Genomic DNA, 17,507 nt, shown 5'->3' with positions numbered 1-17,507 from the left:
ATGGTTTTATTATGGTCTTGCAAAATGCTTATATTCTTAAATCCACCATATGTTTTCAGATAGTTTTGAAAACACTCATAAATCTTCCATTTAACATACTGTTTTAGTTATTTAGAAAGAATTAGGAATGCTATGTTTAAACTATAATAAAACACAAACTTAGAAGTTAGCTCCAAGCTTTTTTTGCATGTTCTATAATAGCACTCAATGCCTGATCATTAAACCGCCATAAAATTTAGTGACAGTTCTCAATCAAGATGTCAGAACAGGACACGCTCAAATTAGATAGCACATATTTGAATTGGAATTCCCATTTTCACACATTTTTTATAAGTTCTGTGTGTTGATTTTGAGTTAAAATAATAAAAAATTATAAAAATTTATGAAAACTTCGAATTACCGGAAGTGTAATGAATAACTCTTCAATATGAGTATTGAGTGAAAGGGTTCAAATAGGAGGAACAGAATTTGTTGCTTGACGCCATCATTAATACAAGATGGCGGCTTCCGCTTTTATTTTCAAAGTTGTGAAAAACTGAAAATATCATGAAACCTTCCTAATATTGTTATTAGGTTAAAGTAATAAACGAGTAGAAGTCGAATTTCGTTGTCCGTCGCCATCTAAATTCCAAGATGGCGGCTACCACTCAACTTGAAAATACTGTAAATGACTGAAAATCGCCTCAAACCCTTACAATATGGGTATTAGTTGAAAGAGATGAACCAGTAAAAGTCGAAGTTCGTTATTTGACGCCATCCAAATTCAAGATGGCAGTTTTCGCTGAACTTTAAAATGTTGTATATGACTTATAATCGTATGAAACCCCAACAATATTGGTATTGGGTAAAAGGGCTAAACGAGTAGTAGTCGATTTTCTCTTTTCGCTTTACTCTGAAATGCTGTAAGTGACCCAAAATTGCACATAGCAACCAGAATACAGACCCCGATTACAGACCCCGATCGTTTTTGGCAACATTCGATTTTGGAAACATCCGATTTTGGCACAAGTCCCTAAATCAAACAGATAACAGAAACAACATAACTTTATAGTTTTCGCTTTAATAGGACCAATACAATTTAGACATATTAGCATGATAGACATAAATAGCAAATATGGCAAAAAACAAAAACTATCGATAAAACACGAAAAGTGCTAAATGCATCAAAAACATGATAAAAACCCGATTTAATACACTTAACAGTGGATTGGAGCCTTTCTAACAGAGTTTAAATTATATTTGGAAATATATAAAATAATATAGAATATACATGATAGATTCCTTCCCTCTGAATCATATAAGTATGATTTCAGATATTCAAACACGAAAAATTCCAATCTCAATATAAAAAAATGATGCCTGATACGTTTTTTTGGGGAAAAGCGAACTGGTATGTAAGGAGCTCATTTTATGTATGGAAAGAATGGTATTTAAACAGTAGAATTTCCAAGATTTATAACACGCTGAAATGGTGCCGTGGTAGCAACCAGAACTTTCACGCTGCTGGTCACGGTTCGAATCTTACTGTTTTTTTATGCTTTTTTTTTACTGAATAAGTAAAACCAACTACAATATTGATGGATAGCCGTGACGCGTGCCCTAGCATGATACCTTTTTTAGAGCTCAACCATGCATAGAGGAAAAATTCCCACAAAAGGAGGGGAAAGTAATATGACTATTAAATGATTAATCTCATTCTGTAAACTAAATCTGAAATCTTATTCTGATTCTAAAGTTTGAATTTTGAGTTACAACACTTAGTCTAATATTTGAATATAAGTTCCAATTTCAAATTCCAGGTTGATCTTTAATCCAAATTCTTAATCAGAATTCTAAATCTGAATTCTCAATCTGAATTCTGAATCTGAACTCTGAATTTGAATTCTAAATCTGTATTCTGAATCTGAATTCTGAATCTGAATTCTGAATCTGAATTCTGAATCTGAATTCTGAATCTGAATTCTGAATCTGAGTTCTGAATCTGAATTCTGAATCTGAATTCTGAATCTGAATTCTGAATTCTGAATCTGAATTCTGAATCTTAATTCTGAATCTGAATTCTGAATCTGAATTCTGAATCTGAATTCTGAATCTGAATTCTGAATCTGAATTCTGAATCTGAATTCTGAATCTAAATTCTGAATCTGAATTCTGAATCTGAATTCTGAATCTGAATTCTGAATCTGAATTCTGAATCTGAATTCTGAATCTGAATTCTGAATCTGAATTCTGAATCTGAATTCTGAATCTGAATTCTGAATCTGAATTCTGAATCTGAATTCTGAATCGGAATTCTGAATCTGAATTCTGAATCTGAATTCTGAATATGAATTCTGAATCTGAATTCTGGATCTGAATTCTGAATCTGAATTCTGAATCTGAATTCTGAATCTGAATTCTGAATCTGAATTCTGAATCTGAATTCTGAATCTGAATTCTGAATCTGAATTCTGAATCTGAATTCTGAATCTGAATTCTGAATCTGAATTCTGAATCTGAATTCTGAATCTGAATTCTGAATCTGAATTCTGAATCTGAATTCTGAATCTGAATTCTTAATCTTGTAAATCTCATTTTGATTGTTTTGCATCACACGGTTTTCAACATTGAAATTTCTTTCATCCAAATTTTTTTTATGATTTCGGATTTTACAACTTTTAATAGTATGGTTTTACCCCTAAAAGTATGCAGCAAACTTAATTTCAGAAAAATTGTGAAAAAAAGTTTTCACAAAACAAAATCGTGTTTTCATGCGTAATGATCTTTAAGTCATCGCAAATTTATCAAAAACTGTGCAAATTGGTATTCTTGGAGAAACAATTCCAGAATTGAAAATTGATAAAGTGAGGAGAAATTTTACGGATGATGAAAAGAGCGAAAGAACATTTTTGCAAGGAAAATTTATTAACGTACACCATACTTTACCTCGCAACATCCAGCTTCATCAATTTTTAATTCTGATATTCTTTCTCCATGAATCTAAATTTTTCACCGATATGCCGAAAATAAATTTACAAAAATTCTGAATCTGAATTCTGAATCTGAATTCTGATTCTGAATTCTGAATCTGAATTCTGAATCTGAATTCTGAATCTGAATTCTGATTCTGAATTCTGAATCTGAATTCTGAATCTGAATTCTGAATCTGAATTCTGAATCTGAATTCTGAATCTGAATTCTGAATCTGAATTCTGAATCTGAATTCTGAATCTGAATTCTGAATCTGAATTCTGAATCTGAATTCTGAATCTGAATTCTGAATCTGAATTCTGAATCTGAATTCTGAATCTGAATTCTGAATCTGAATCTGAATTCTGAATCTGAATTCTGAATCTGAATTCTGAATCTGAATTCTGAATCTGAATTCTGAATCTGAATTCTGAATCTGAATTCTGAATCTGAATTCTGAATCTGAATTCTGAATCTGAATTCTGAATCTGAATTCTGAATCTGAATTCTGAATCTGAATTCTGAATCTGAATTCTGAATCTGAATTCTGAATCTGAATTCTGAATCTGAATTCTGAATCTGAATTCTGAATCTGAATTCTGAATCTGAATTCTGAATCTGAATTCTGAATCTGAATTCTGAATCTGAATTCTGAATCTGAATTCTGAATCTGAATTCTGAATCTGAATTCTGAATCTGAATTCTGAATCTGAATTCTGAATCTGAATTCTGAATCTGAATTCTGAATCTGAATTCTGAATCTGAATTCTGAATCTGAATTCTTAATCTGAATTCTGAATCTGAATTCTGAATCTAAATTCTGAATCTGAATATGAGTTCTGAATCTGAATTTTGAATTCTGAATTTTGAATCCTGAATTCTGATTCCTAAACCTGTATCCTGAATTTGAAAACTGAATCTGAATTCTGCATCTGAAATTGAATCTAAATTATGTATGAGTATGTAGAAATGAAAAAAAAAACATAAATTCATTCTTCAACACGAGTAAAAAAAACGAGGGTCATAAGATCTTCATATAAATTCCCCCCCAACGCAGTTTCCTGTACGGCTCTGCATTTTGTTGACACCCGGCATGGCTTTAGACACTATAATTTCATAAATGAAATTATAATGTCTATAGGCATGGCGGACTCTGAAGGAAACGCCCATCCGCCATTTGCTGCATTGAAAAGCAAGAAGTGTAAGATATAAACACTGTTGCCGTATTTGCCCCAGCAGACTGAGAAACTGCCCAGACCACGGTGCGTCTTAGTAATGCCTTTTACCTATTTGAGTTTGAGCCGCTTTCAATCAAGCGTGCCGATGGTTTATTGGATAGCGCTTGCAACTTGGGATCTGAAGGGTTTTGGTTCAATTCTCGAGTTAATAAAAATATTATTTTTTTATTTTGATTATCTTCAATTTATAAATGATTGCTGGTGCTGCTGCTTCGAGGCGCCACTAGCAACTTTTTTTTATGCCATAATAAGTATGATATGTATTTGGTAAAGAAAACGGTTTCAACTATTTTGTTTTTTTCCCGTTTTTGAAAGGGTTGTGTAGAAAAAAAAATGCATTCTTTTGAGACTAAAATCATTTTAATTGTGCAGCCCAGTTTCGCAAAAACGTTCTAGACATTTTTAAAATGGCACATACAAATCCACGGACATCAACAGAACTCGTCGAGCTGAGTCGATAGGTACCTATAAAGGTATGTCTAAGACCCATAATTAATGATCTCTCAAATCGACCGATAACCAAACCTTTCTGTTAGAAAGGCAAAAATGTAGTACTAAGTAAAAACAAAGTTGGGAAAAAAATCGTTAGATTTTGACAACACAAAATGTTCGAGCGGGTTGCCAAAAACAATCAGGGTCTGGTTCTTCTAGTTTATCCCTTTCAACGTACACCAATATTGTAAAGCTTTCGTGTGGTTTAAGCATTTGCAGAATTTTAAAGCGCAATGGAAGCCGCCATCTTGGATTCCAAGTTGACGTCCGATAGAGAAATTCGACTTCTTATAGTTTAGCCCTTTCAACCTATACCCATGTAGTGGTTGTTTAATGCGACTTTTTGTCATTTACAGCATTAAAAGTTCAGCGGATGCCGCCATCTTGGATTGGACAACTCAGAAATGAGGAACTCATCCTAAGCGTGTAATTGGCCCTCAAGTCCGTAGATTTGACGGAAAACGAAAAATGTACTGATTTCGGCAAAATAAAACTTAATGACCTTTTTTTTTGGTCGTTAGGTAGAATTTTCTTTTATCCGCAGAATCCCTTGAATTTTCTGGATAACCCGGAAAGCAAAAATCAGTCAAAGTGGAGTACCTTATATTGTTGCCCTAAACGCCTTTCAAAAATTCACTCCCTTCATTCATTTGAGAAACTTCGTTCTCCACTAAGACGTTTTCTCTGTACGAATGATGATCACAATGTCTGGGATCATAGTTATCACACTTAACAACTAACTGTTTTACCAAAGATTTTTATATTTCTTCAGTGAATATTTGAATTGAATCAAAACCTGTCATTGTCAGCACCGGAAATAAATTCGTATTCGCAGTTCAGTACACACCTACCCGAAGACTACAAACACATCTTAAAACAGTTGCATCAAATGCGCATCAGTTCCCGTGATTAGCTGGTGAATTTTCCTAATTGTTTCTGCTATTTTCCACCTGAATTAGAATAATTTTCTAGAAAATTTTGATTAGCGCAAAAAAAAACACGTTTGTTCCAAAACGATCAAACTACTTCCTGTTTAAAAACCACTTGTTTGCATATGTAGATAAACTTAAAAAAAATAAAATTGGTGCCACTTTTTAAAATAAATCCACTTTTAATTTATTTCCACTGTGAACATCGTGTTGTTTTAGAGACGTTTTGATCCAATATTTTGGGGAATCACTTGCCTAGACGAGGGCGATTTGCATCCAATTATTTAAAAGGTTTCTTTGAGAAGCGTTTGTATAAAATAGTATATTTTCTTAGTTTTTACAATACAAAGTAGGTTTTTGACAGAATATGAGTAGCAGATAGAAATACGAAGAACATGTTGCATTGTAATTGGGTTTTCAGCTTATGTATTCTGTATACTCGGTCATATCCTTTAGCAGGTGCATATTCTTCCAATTTGGCTCATCGAGTAGCGTCTTTAGAGAACATGTCGACGTAATAACACTAAATTGCCCAAGGAGTCCGAATTTTCCAGGAGAAAAAGTGCCACCTGGAGGAAGAGGAGCTGGAGGAACTGGGATTGTACTGTACTGCAGTTGCATTCTATCAGAAGCTTTGTATGGAAATTTCAAATTTATTAATTTTTACACCTCCCATAACTTTTTTAGTGGTATTTGCTGCCACAAACAGCAATAAAAAATTTGGTAGCGACTGATGCAGTCCTGAATCAGCACAACGAGTTTTAATTTTACATGGAAATTTGTATGGGAAAACAAAATTTTCCACAAACAAAATCACCAGAGATGTATTGAAAGTTCGAAAAAATAACTTTGGATTTTGAATATTCCTTGATTCTTGCTGTACATTTCTATTCAACAAATCACAAACCTAACATGTAACCCAGAAAAAATATTCGATATTATACAAAAAAATGATGAATAAATATCTATGCAGAAATTTTCTTCTTCCATACAAAATGGAAACGCGTTGCGGAATCAATCAAATCATCTCAAATTTTACTACGATGATTGTTGACCCTTTCGAAAATACATATGGGAGCAGAATTTTTAGCAGCGGTCTAATGCACATACTACCCGAGATGCGCAAATAGAAACACTTCCCCTAATTATCTTGAAAAAGATTGGTCGATCGATCATGAAGAGTTCACTTTCAATTCATCCTTCAGAGACATTTGGCCTAACATCCATGCGACCAAAAATACATTTAATCTAATCATCTGTTTCCCTAACGTTCGTTTAGTCTGATAATTGAAGGAAAAATTTCCGACCTAACTACCATTTTGACCTGGTGTCCCATTCGTCCTAACAACCTTTGGCCAAATGTCCGGTCCCCGTTAAATATGCAGATTTTTTTCGGCCTTGTTAAAAACGTCGTTCTAGATTGAGACCTGCACCAAAAACCCATAAAAATTAAAATAAAATACTTGTCCAATGAATCGAACCCCGTTTCTAGTACTCCAGAAAAAAATATCTACAAGCAGTTGTACTTACACAATATTGGTATCGGGAGGCATATCCGGAATCTTGTCCAGCTGCTGCTTCACACAGCGAACCGTTCGCTGCTGGCAGGTACATTTGTCCGGACATCCCATGGCCAAAGTTTGCGCTATCATCAGCGACGCCAGCAGAATCAACAGCGCCGGGCCTTTGGCCAACTTCGGCCGACAACCGCCGGGTGTCACTAATTGATACATTTTCAGCGGTTGGGATCGCTGTTTTTTTTTTAATTCTTCTTTTCCTTCTTTTTTGGTATTTGCACTAGCAACTCAGCCCACCCCCGAAACCAAGCCAAAATTTCGATTAACAATACACAAGATTCTGGCAGCAGCGTGGGAGGGCGATAATTTAAATTATTAACGAGTGAAACAGAAACCCCCCCGATTGCGAAATTTCGATGCGGTCCGTTTGATGATGTCACACAATATGCTTGCCCGGAATAATTTAAAAATCAGCCATTCAACCGTCGTCGTCGGTCGTCTGTTTGCACTGTCACAAATTTGCACTGTCTTCGCCCCGCCAGCGCGCGTTTTTCGAATCTGGAAGGAAGAAAAAAAGCGGAGAAGAGATGGAGAAAAATTAATCATTCATTTAATTATGTTCCAGTCTGACACATTTTCCGTACCGCAATGCAATACTCAGTGTGTTTATTTATTGGTTTATTTTGCGAGACTAGCAGAGAAAATATTGCGTATCGTTAACATACATAAATTCGTGTATCAATTTGTAACAGGAAATTGCGGAAAAATTTGATAAATTGCTGCAGAATCCGATTAAAACACTTCATGTGCCATATCACAATAGAACTTTTTTGTAGATGTGTAGTCGAAAATATGCAGTGTCATATTAAGCCTGAGGCAGATTTTTTTTCGAGAGTCTTGAAAAAAAAATTTCAATAAATAATTGCATTTTGAAGTGAATTTTTCCAAAAATCAAACACGAGATCATTCGTTGTTTCCTTCTTTATTATAGAGATTTCCAGTCTCGTTAGGATCATTTACAACAGAATTTTTTGTATTAAAATCGAAATTCGAAATCATACATTACAAATTATTTCGAATTCAAAATAAATGTTAGAACTCAGCAGCAAACTCTGGAATCAGACTTGTACGTTCAGAACTAAAATAAATTAGAATTGATAACATCAATGTTTCATAATAAAAGAAAAACTAATTGAGGAAACACCTGAAAAAGAATTTTAATCCAAACTTACAAATATGTAGATAGAAGCTCTTAACAACAGACAAAAATCACATTAACTGTATTGTGTATAAAAATTCAATTTTTTCCGAGAGAAAAAGAATTTGAGGGCTATTTTTTCTATCAGCTTTTGTTTGAGAAAACAAATTAGATAAAAGTTCATTAAAGTTTTGAAAATAAAGGTTATTTTTTAACTTCTAAGAAAAAAGTTATTGGAGTTTTCTTTTTGTTGAAAAATCGACGTAATTTTAAAGAAGATTTTAACTACATGAAACATTTGATATTTTCAAACAGCTCGAAAAATAGTGTATTTACCTGCTTTTAAAAGTACAGTTGTTCCTATGTTGTTAGAAGCATTGTTTGTTTTTTATTTAAAAAAAAATTATTGTCATTATTTCTTTTATAACTTTAAAGGAGCTGTTGGTCCACTTTGATGTCTTCAGATAAAAGTTGCATCATAAATTGAGCTATACAATGGTATTTTTAACAATTTACTCGGTGATGCAGACGGTACTTTTAGACACCATTGAAAGGTTGTTTACAATTTTTCATGATGAAGGTTATTACTTTAATTTTTCAAAATATTTTATTTGAAAAGCTGAAATATGGTTTCATTTTATTTACAAAAAAATCTAACCAAATCGAGCTCTAAGAATAAAAACTGTAGAAATCTGAAAAAAATACATGTGTTTTTATTTTGTAAAAGTGAGCCTATTTGTAGTCTTCAACAAAGTTGATAAATGATTTAAAATTGTCAATATCTATATATCTAGACCAGTGTTTTTCAAAGTGGTCCCTACCGCCCCCCAGGGGGGCGTTGATAGCTTTAAAGGGGGCGGTGAGCTTAATTTTGGAATTTGGGGGGCGTTGGAAGGGATCAGGGGGGCGGTGAGGTTTTACTGATTTTTTTAGGTTTGGTGTTTTTAAACAACTTGACTTTGAAATGACAACAAGAAGTAAATTAATACGAACGAGACAATACTGGATAAAAAAAAAAGTTGTACTGATTTGCCTAAGCAATAAAACTGGGGGGAAAATTGTGTAGTTTCTATTCTAGGGGCCCGCCTTAACTTACATTATAGTGAAACTTTTAGAGATATTATTTTACTGGACACCCGTTACTTGTTATATTTTACGTTTTAATTCAAATTTGTTCAGATTTTCTAGAACTTAAAACCGTATGATTAGAGTAGGCTTACCAGACATTTTAGAATCTGTTTAAAACCTAATTTTTCTGACCATTTTTATGGACATATGGTTATACCACTTATACATATGTACATATATGTTCCTTCAGCTAGTTCATTGAAAATAATAAAATATGGATAAATCTTTGTATACTGTAAATACTTAAAGGGTGATACGGTCAAAATTTGGTCAAGGGAAAACGCATGTAAATCGGTGAAATCGTTTATTTAAAAAATCAAATTAAATTTCTTTTTCAAGTTTAATTAGTATAAAATTCCGGAAAAATATTCAGTTAGGCTTCCGCTTTTCCAAATCCGAATTACACTTAACCGCTGCCATCAGATTTTGTACAGCCACCTTGTCCATCTTCTTCGCCGCAGAAAGCCAGTTTTCCTTGAACTGCTGCTCGTCCTTAGAAGTTTTTTTGGTCTTCTTTAGGTTCCGCTTGACAATAGCCAAGTATTTCTCAATTGGGCGGAGCTCTGGCGTGTTGGGAGAGTTCTTGTCCTTGGGAACCACCTGCACGTTGTTGGCGGCGTACCACTCCATGGCCTTTTTTCCGTAATGGCAAGATGCCAAATCACGCCAAAACAGCACTAAAACAGTACGGAACAACCGTGTTTCTTCAGGAAAGGCAGCAGACGTTTATTCAAACACTCTTTCACGTAAATTTCTTGGTTGACAGTCCCGGAAGCTATGAAAGTGCTGCTTTTCAAACCACAGGTACAGATGGCTTGCCAAACCAGGTATTTCATCGCGAACTTTGACAGTTTCATGTGCTTGAAAATATCTGCTACCTTTCCCCTTCCTTTTGCCGTATAAAACTCCTGTCCCGGAAGCTGCTTGTAGTCGGCTTTGACGTAGGTTTCGTCGTCCATTACCACGCATTCAAACTTCGTTAGCATCGTTAGCATTGTTTATCATTGCGATTTGGAGTCACTACCTTCTTGTAAGTCGATAGAACGGCTCGTTTTTTGGCTCGATGCACGGTTGTAGACGATACACCCAACTTATTTGCAGCATCTCGGAGAGAGAGGTTAGGGTTTCGCTTGAATATACCGGCAACTCTCTTTGTCGTCTCAGCGGCTTCCGGTTTTCGATTTCCCCCCGATCCAGACTTCCTGGCTGTCGACAAACGTTCCCGAACCACTTTAATTACATTTGTAACGGTAGATTTGGCAACTTTTAGCGATTTTGCCAGCTTTGCGTGCGAGTAGCTCGGATTTTCGCGATGTGCGAGCAAAATTTTGATACGCTGCTCTTCTTCCTTGGACGACATTTTGACAACTGAAGAGTGAATTCCAAAATCATAATAGTAGCAAAATTCTACACACACACACCTTCGAAATGAGGGGTGTTCAGGTTTTTAAAATGCAAAATTGAAAGAAATACGTCAAGTTGATATTGACCAAATTTTGCCCGTATCACCCTTTAAATCGAAAATGTTGACGGACTCTGACTGAACGTCAGAGTAATTAAAAATCCGAAATTTGAAAAAAGCTTTTTAACTTCTCGATGGTCCTGTTTTATTTTATCCGGAATTCGACTTTTTCCTTAAGTTTTACATTAAAGGGCTTCTGCTAGAATTCCGGAGAAACATCTGGAGTCGTTATTAAATTAAAGTATCACTAGAACGTGTTCAAAAAACGTTTAACTGAACCAGGTTGTTATGATGATGCTAAGATAAGCTTGCCAGATTGCCCGATTTCACCCGGACTTGCCCGGAAATTTGACCTAAGATCAAGAAAAAGTTCGGTCCGGCCAGATTGACCGGATTTCGTAGAAAAAAAAGCATGGATTTTGCACAGATTCATTCACTTGATATCCAAAATTGATCAAAAAACTTAAATTAAATTATAATAATTTTTTATTTTTGTGTCCAAGACAGTTATTTTTTGAGCAAATTCAATCTAAATAATCATGAACAGTTTTTCGAAAGCCTAAAATACGATTTAAAATCTGTTGATGTATTTTAATGAAAAAATATATTTTCAAGTGTTTTCTTTTTAATTTTTTTTTTTTTTGAATAATTTCGTGATTCAGACCAAATTTGTCTGGATATTGTCTGGAAAATTTTGAAATCAGGTGCAAGGATTATACCAGGATTTTAGATAAATTTTCCCTGATTCGCTCGGTCCGGATATGTCTGGACAATATTCTGGCAACCTTAAATGCTAAGAACCAAACAAGTTATTTATTCTCATCTCATATAAACTTTAGAAAAATGCAACTAATTTTGAGAAAAAAAAACACAAAAAATGCATTAAACTTAAATGACAATATATGTTTTTTCTTGAACCAATGAATTTAAATTAAAGCTAAATTTGGGTTAGTGTGAGTGAGTGTGAGTCATTGTAATTTTAGAAAAGTCTACCTTTTTAATTTTTACTGCCTTATCGGTTATTTCATGTTCTTAAGAAAGAATATTTCTAGTTTTGAAATTCATAAATGGATAGAAGAAGATTAGGAAAAAAATTAAATGAGACAGGACTATCACAAAAGTGTTGTTAGAAAAAAAGAGGGACATTTTCTAAAAAAGTGGGACATGTCTCGCTTTTGTGGGAGGGATGGCAACCCTAGATTAGAGTAATGTTATTTTTTTTCCTCCTCGGAAGGCCCGGGGCAATTAATTGCCCCCATTTGGCGCTCTTAATTAGGCTTTGTTTTTAAGGTAACAGATAAATTCAAATCCTTGATTTCAAATTTTTTAGCTTATATGAATTTTTCATGGCTAAAACTAAATTTAAAAATCTGTCCAAAGTGTTCAGTTTTTTTAAGCTAACTAACTTGTGGTTAAACCACGTTAAACCATCAATCTCACAAAATGTTGTATTCTGAACAAAAAACTAAAAATTTTAGCTCCGGAGTTTCGGGAGTCAAAATCTTTACTTAGAAAATTAGAACTAACATAAAAACCTCAAAAACTCATCTAAAACCCAGATTTTTAGTACCAGTTTTTGAAAATTTTCTTGTTTGTTAAGTATGGAAAAAGGTTAACAACAAATCCAATTATGAACATTTAAATACGATTAAAGTTTTTCTTGGTATTTTATCCAACTTTTTTGGTAAACATAATTTTACTTTCAGTCTCCAGATTTCGAATTCTGCATCCAGTTTAGAAGAATTAAAATTCGTTTTGGTAAAAATTTGCAACACGAGTTTGACGTTTTTTGAGGTTTTAAATAAAACTAGCTGACCCGGTAAACTTCGTTTTACCTTCTAAAGTATAAATCGTAATAAATGTTTAATTTCATCTACAGGTCCTTAACTGCATTGTGCTCGCCAATAGATTCTTATGGAAATCGTAACAAATAAAGTTTTATTTGTATTGGGACCCCCTATCATCAAAAGTGAGATCCTTGAAACTATTATACAAACCATCTCTGACCCAAAAAACCCTCGGATACCAAATTTCACTTCATTCCGACCGACCATTCATACGTGATGTTATCACAAAGAAAACGCCTCCATTTTTATATATAAGATTTAACTACAAATTACATAAATGATGCAAATTCAATAGTTTGTAGTGGTTTGTATTCATTACTAGCATTGAGAAACAAAATTCTGGATATGAAAAAAATCAAAATAAGCATGAGGCAGTATTTACAATTCACATAAGATTTAATATTATAAAAAAAATTGGAATTGCATTAACATTGGCTAGATGAAGAATTCAAAACCAAGTCAATAAATATTCCTAATTGGGATTTTTGATTCAAATATCACTACGAGATTTATATTTACTAAAACTCAAATTAAGCAATATATTCCAGATTCAAAAACCATATTTTGATTCCAATTTCAGAATGCATATTCAGAATTGAGCATCGATACTACGGTTCGGAATTCAGATTTATTTGAAGAAACAACATTAAATCCAGCATTCATTATTTTTCTAAACAATTTTTATTGAAATTGTAGGCTTATTTCACTGATTGGAAATTCATATCAAGCTAAAATTTATATAAACCTTGGGTAGATAGAATTTTTTCAACATTTTCCAATTCTGAAATCTTTACTGAATCTTCATTTAGGGGATTTGTCTGATGCCAAGTCTAAATCTGGAATTCTAAATTCTTCTTAATTTTTTATATTTTTTGAAGAATTCCCACTATTTTATCAAAAAAAAAACTGGTACAATCCGGACTTTTGGTTTCAAAACTATCAATCCAAAATCCGGGCTATAGTCGGAAAAATTGAGCAAAACCCAGTAAAAACACAATTAAACAAGAATAGATACATTTACATTTTTGCTATCGAAACACATTAGCAGTTTTTATCGTATATTAGACTTCCAAAATTTACTCATATTTGTTTTGATGGAACTTGCTCAATATAACTCAATTTGAGTATTTATTTTGTATATAAAGCAAAAAATTTGGGCGAAAATTCGGTATTCTTCTATGCATATCCTGTGTTGCTTTTAAATGAAATATGTGTATCTTCTAATCGAGTCGTGATGATAAGATATTCCAAAATTAAGTTTCAACAAATTGATACTTTTTTTGTTTTTTTTTTGTTTTTCATCTATAGATTTGTGTTTCTATGTTACATTTATTGAGTTTTTTTCTCCAACAAGCAATTTGTATAAATGTAGGCCATCGAAAAATTACCTTCCAATCGCAACCGGTTACAAATCCGTAGGCCGAGATTTCAATAAGAAAGAAAGCCAATTTTACCGAACCATTGGACACTGCGCTGCTGGCTGGCCAGATGCCAAAGCCAATTTGTTCGACGATGTGTCTTTTCTCTCTACTTAGAAAAAAAGGTCCTGAAGCAAACTCAAAAACAGAAAACCAGAGGAGAAAATACCTCGGACGTGATTACTATTCTCGTCATGTATTTGCTTTGAATATGATTTTTCTTGCGAAGTTTATCCATCTTCCGGTTTTCTCTTTACGTTTGCTGGTGCGTTTTTCTTGTCTCCTTCCAGTTCCTAGTGGAGAAAAATCCATTTCTACCCATTTTCTCTGACTTTGGTTCGTTTCCGGTGCTGCTGCTGCTTCTGCTGCTGGTTTGACAACCGAGTCCTGTTCCGATTGCTGGGGCAATAGATTTTTTCCATCTTCAAAGTGGCTGTTGAGATGCCGTCAATTTAGATTCAATTTGACCGGGATTATCGAGTTTAGCAATCGTACGTGGTTTTGATATCGGTAGCACTCGGCTATGCAAACTTTGCATGTTGGAGGTTTTCAGGCATGTGCTTACTCAGTGATTAAGATAAAATTTTGAAGATTTTAGATGGTATTGTGGGACTGGGATAGCTTTCTGGCTTTTTTCGTAATATTTCTGTTAGGTTAAAACTAGCAATAAAATAACTTCACACACAAGCACATTGTCTTTGACGCATTTTCTCTAAGTTTAATTCCTCGAAACTTCGTAATTGAATTTAAAGTTGAAGTTGGAATGTTCAGAAATGGACAACAAGAATTTTAATTTAAAACAAACTTACTCATCAATTGCTTGTGAGATGTAAAGGCAACATTTGCAATGGTATGTGTAGTTATATGACTTGCACGTTTGTACTAGATGGTATGATCCATGTTAAAACACACCAACTCAAAAATCATCTTCTCATTCCGAAATTTTCGATTGAAGAAGTGGTAAAGAAGTTCCACTTTTCAGCCTAGCATAAAAAGGAACCATATCGATAGGCATCAACAATGAAGATTGCAAATATTGAATTTTAAAAAAATAAAGCCATGGATTCAAACGGCAACCATTTAATACTTTTTTTGGTAAATTTTTTATTTAGAGCGCAATTTTAGATGGCGCATGTGGCACCAAAAGATGGAAGTCGATGCACGTCTTCATTGGATTACATAATCAACTTACAAAAAGTATTCGACAAATTTTATCTCTGGAGCCACTGTTTACAGAATTAAAACTTTAAAAAGCCCTGAAAAGAAAAACTTAACATTGAAAACAATAAAAGTTGAAGTTTATCCTTTATTTTTGGTCGAAAATGATTGTGCTACTTAACCGGTGGCAGCACTGCCCGAGTGAAGTGTCTCAAATTTGATATTGTGATAATTTTTAAAATATTTCGTTACAAAAGTGTTTAAAATTGCATAATTTTGATTCAAGTGTTTCGGGGTTTTTTATGGTGTGATAGTGGAGTTTCCTCTAAAAAAACCCTTAACGACCAGTGATGTCAACCGTCCAGATTTTGTCTGGATCTTATAGACTTTTTGACCTTTGGTCAGAAATTTTTAAGGTTTCCAGACTTCCAGACTTTTGACATTTCTTCAAGACGTTTCCAGATTTTTGAGGTTAGACATGATTTTTTTAGAAAACAATCAAAATTCAAAATTTGTGTGGTAAAATGATTCGGATTTTTTATTTATTTATTTGATTATTGGGATTTCAATACCTATGGGGTCATTCATCCCTCAAATGAAAGTAATTGAAAAATAAGGAATGCTATGAAGATGGATGTAAAACTGGGAGTAAACCATAGATCGTTGTACTGCCGAAACTACCACAATTGGTCTCAGACAGCTAGTGTATAGAATAAGCTCGCCAGATTGCCCGGTTTTACCCGGGCATGCCCGGATATTTCATGAAACAAAAATTAGGAATGCCAGAATTTGTTTATATTTTTTGCAAAATCTAACGAAAAGTTCAAGTTCAGCTATTAAAACTTTAGATTTTTGCGTCCAAAAACAAAATTGTTCGAGAAAGTTTTATTTAAATGAACATGAAATATTTTTCGGAAACCTGAAATATATTTTAAAACCTGTTGATGTTTTTCGATGAAAAATACTGATTTAAACGTGTTTCTTCTCGATTTTGTTGAAAATTCTCTGGATTTTTGCAAGTTTGCCCGGATATTGCCCGGAATTTGGTTTAATTTATGAAACCAAATTCCGGATTTTTCCATGTTTTAAGATAAAAAAGTGTTCGTGCGGAATAAGTTCTGGCAAACTTAGTATAGAATATAAGATTTTTTTTTATATGTCTTTATTTGTACCAATTCATCATTACATTTATATTACATTATTACATTAAATTAGGTGTTCAGTTCAATGATGAACTGCCCAGAGCCCTATAGTTTATTAATCACTATAATTTATTTATTTGAAATAATTTTGCTGAGTGCAATCAAGTATTTTTATGTAGGAGAACATTCTGTAATGTCAAAAAATATTTTAAACTTACTACTAAAAACTAAAACTATCCTAAATAAAAACTAATTATAGAGAGAACGAATCTCTGCGATGGAAGACTGCATCGATTTGCCTCTGAAGTTGGAGATGATTTTGTTGGCCATCTCTTCGATCGATTCAATGCCTGCAATCCGGTGAAGATCTTCGGTGCTGTGCCAAGGTGGAAGCCGCAAAATCATTTTCAGAACCTTGTTCTGAATCCTCTGGATGACTTTCTTCCTCGTCGCGCAGCAGCTAGACCAAATCGGAACTGCATACATTATCGCTGGTCGGAATACCTGTTTGTAGATTAACATCTTATTTCGCAGACACAACCTGTATTTCCTGTTGATGAGAGAATAAAGAGATTTAGTGTATTTATTACATTTAGATTGAATATCTTCAATGTGATTTTTAAAAGTAAGATTCCGATCAAGTGTAAGTCCCAGGTACTTCACGTGATCAGACCATTCTAATGAAACCCCATTAAAAGTTATGGAATGATTTTCATTAGGTTTTAAAAATTGAGCTCTTGGCTTATGGGGAAATAAAATAAGTTGAGTTTTGGAAGCGTTAGGAGAAATTTTCCACATTTTCAAGTAATTCAAAAAGGAATTTAAATTTTGTTGCAATCTACTGCGTACCACCCGTAAATTTCGACCTTTGGCTGAAAGCAAAGTATCATCAGCAAATAATCTTCTACCTTTTCCTTCTGGTACATCAGGAAGATCAGAAGTAAAAATATTGTATAAGATTGGCCCAAGTATACTGCCTTGAGGGACACCAGCTCTAATGGGTGTCCTTTCAGAGCATGAATTTTGATA

At 33.7% G+C, this 17,507-nt stretch overlaps 1 protein-coding gene across 2 annotated transcripts in view; it reads right to left on the bottom strand.

Moving 5' to 3' along the window:
- Positions 1-17,507, bottom strand: part of LOC129750854 (peroxidasin) — a 596,804-nt gene that overhangs the window by 520,691 nt on the left and 58,606 nt on the right. For both annotated transcript variants that reach the window (XM_055745956.1, XM_055745957.1), the window contains exon 2: positions 7,139-7,683. In XM_055745956.1, coding sequence (XP_055601931.1) covers positions 7,139-7,341 — 203 coding nt within the window. In that variant the 5' untranslated portion in view covers positions 7,342-7,683. The remainder of the gene's footprint in view (positions 1-7,138; positions 7,684-17,507) is intronic.

This window comes from Uranotaenia lowii, chromosome 3 (assembly GCF_029784155.1).
Source record: "Uranotaenia lowii strain MFRU-FL chromosome 3, ASM2978415v1, whole genome shotgun sequence".
Taxonomy (NCBI): domain Eukaryota; kingdom Metazoa; phylum Arthropoda; class Insecta; order Diptera; family Culicidae; genus Uranotaenia; species Uranotaenia lowii.
This window is presented reverse-complemented; position numbering and strand designations above follow the sequence as displayed.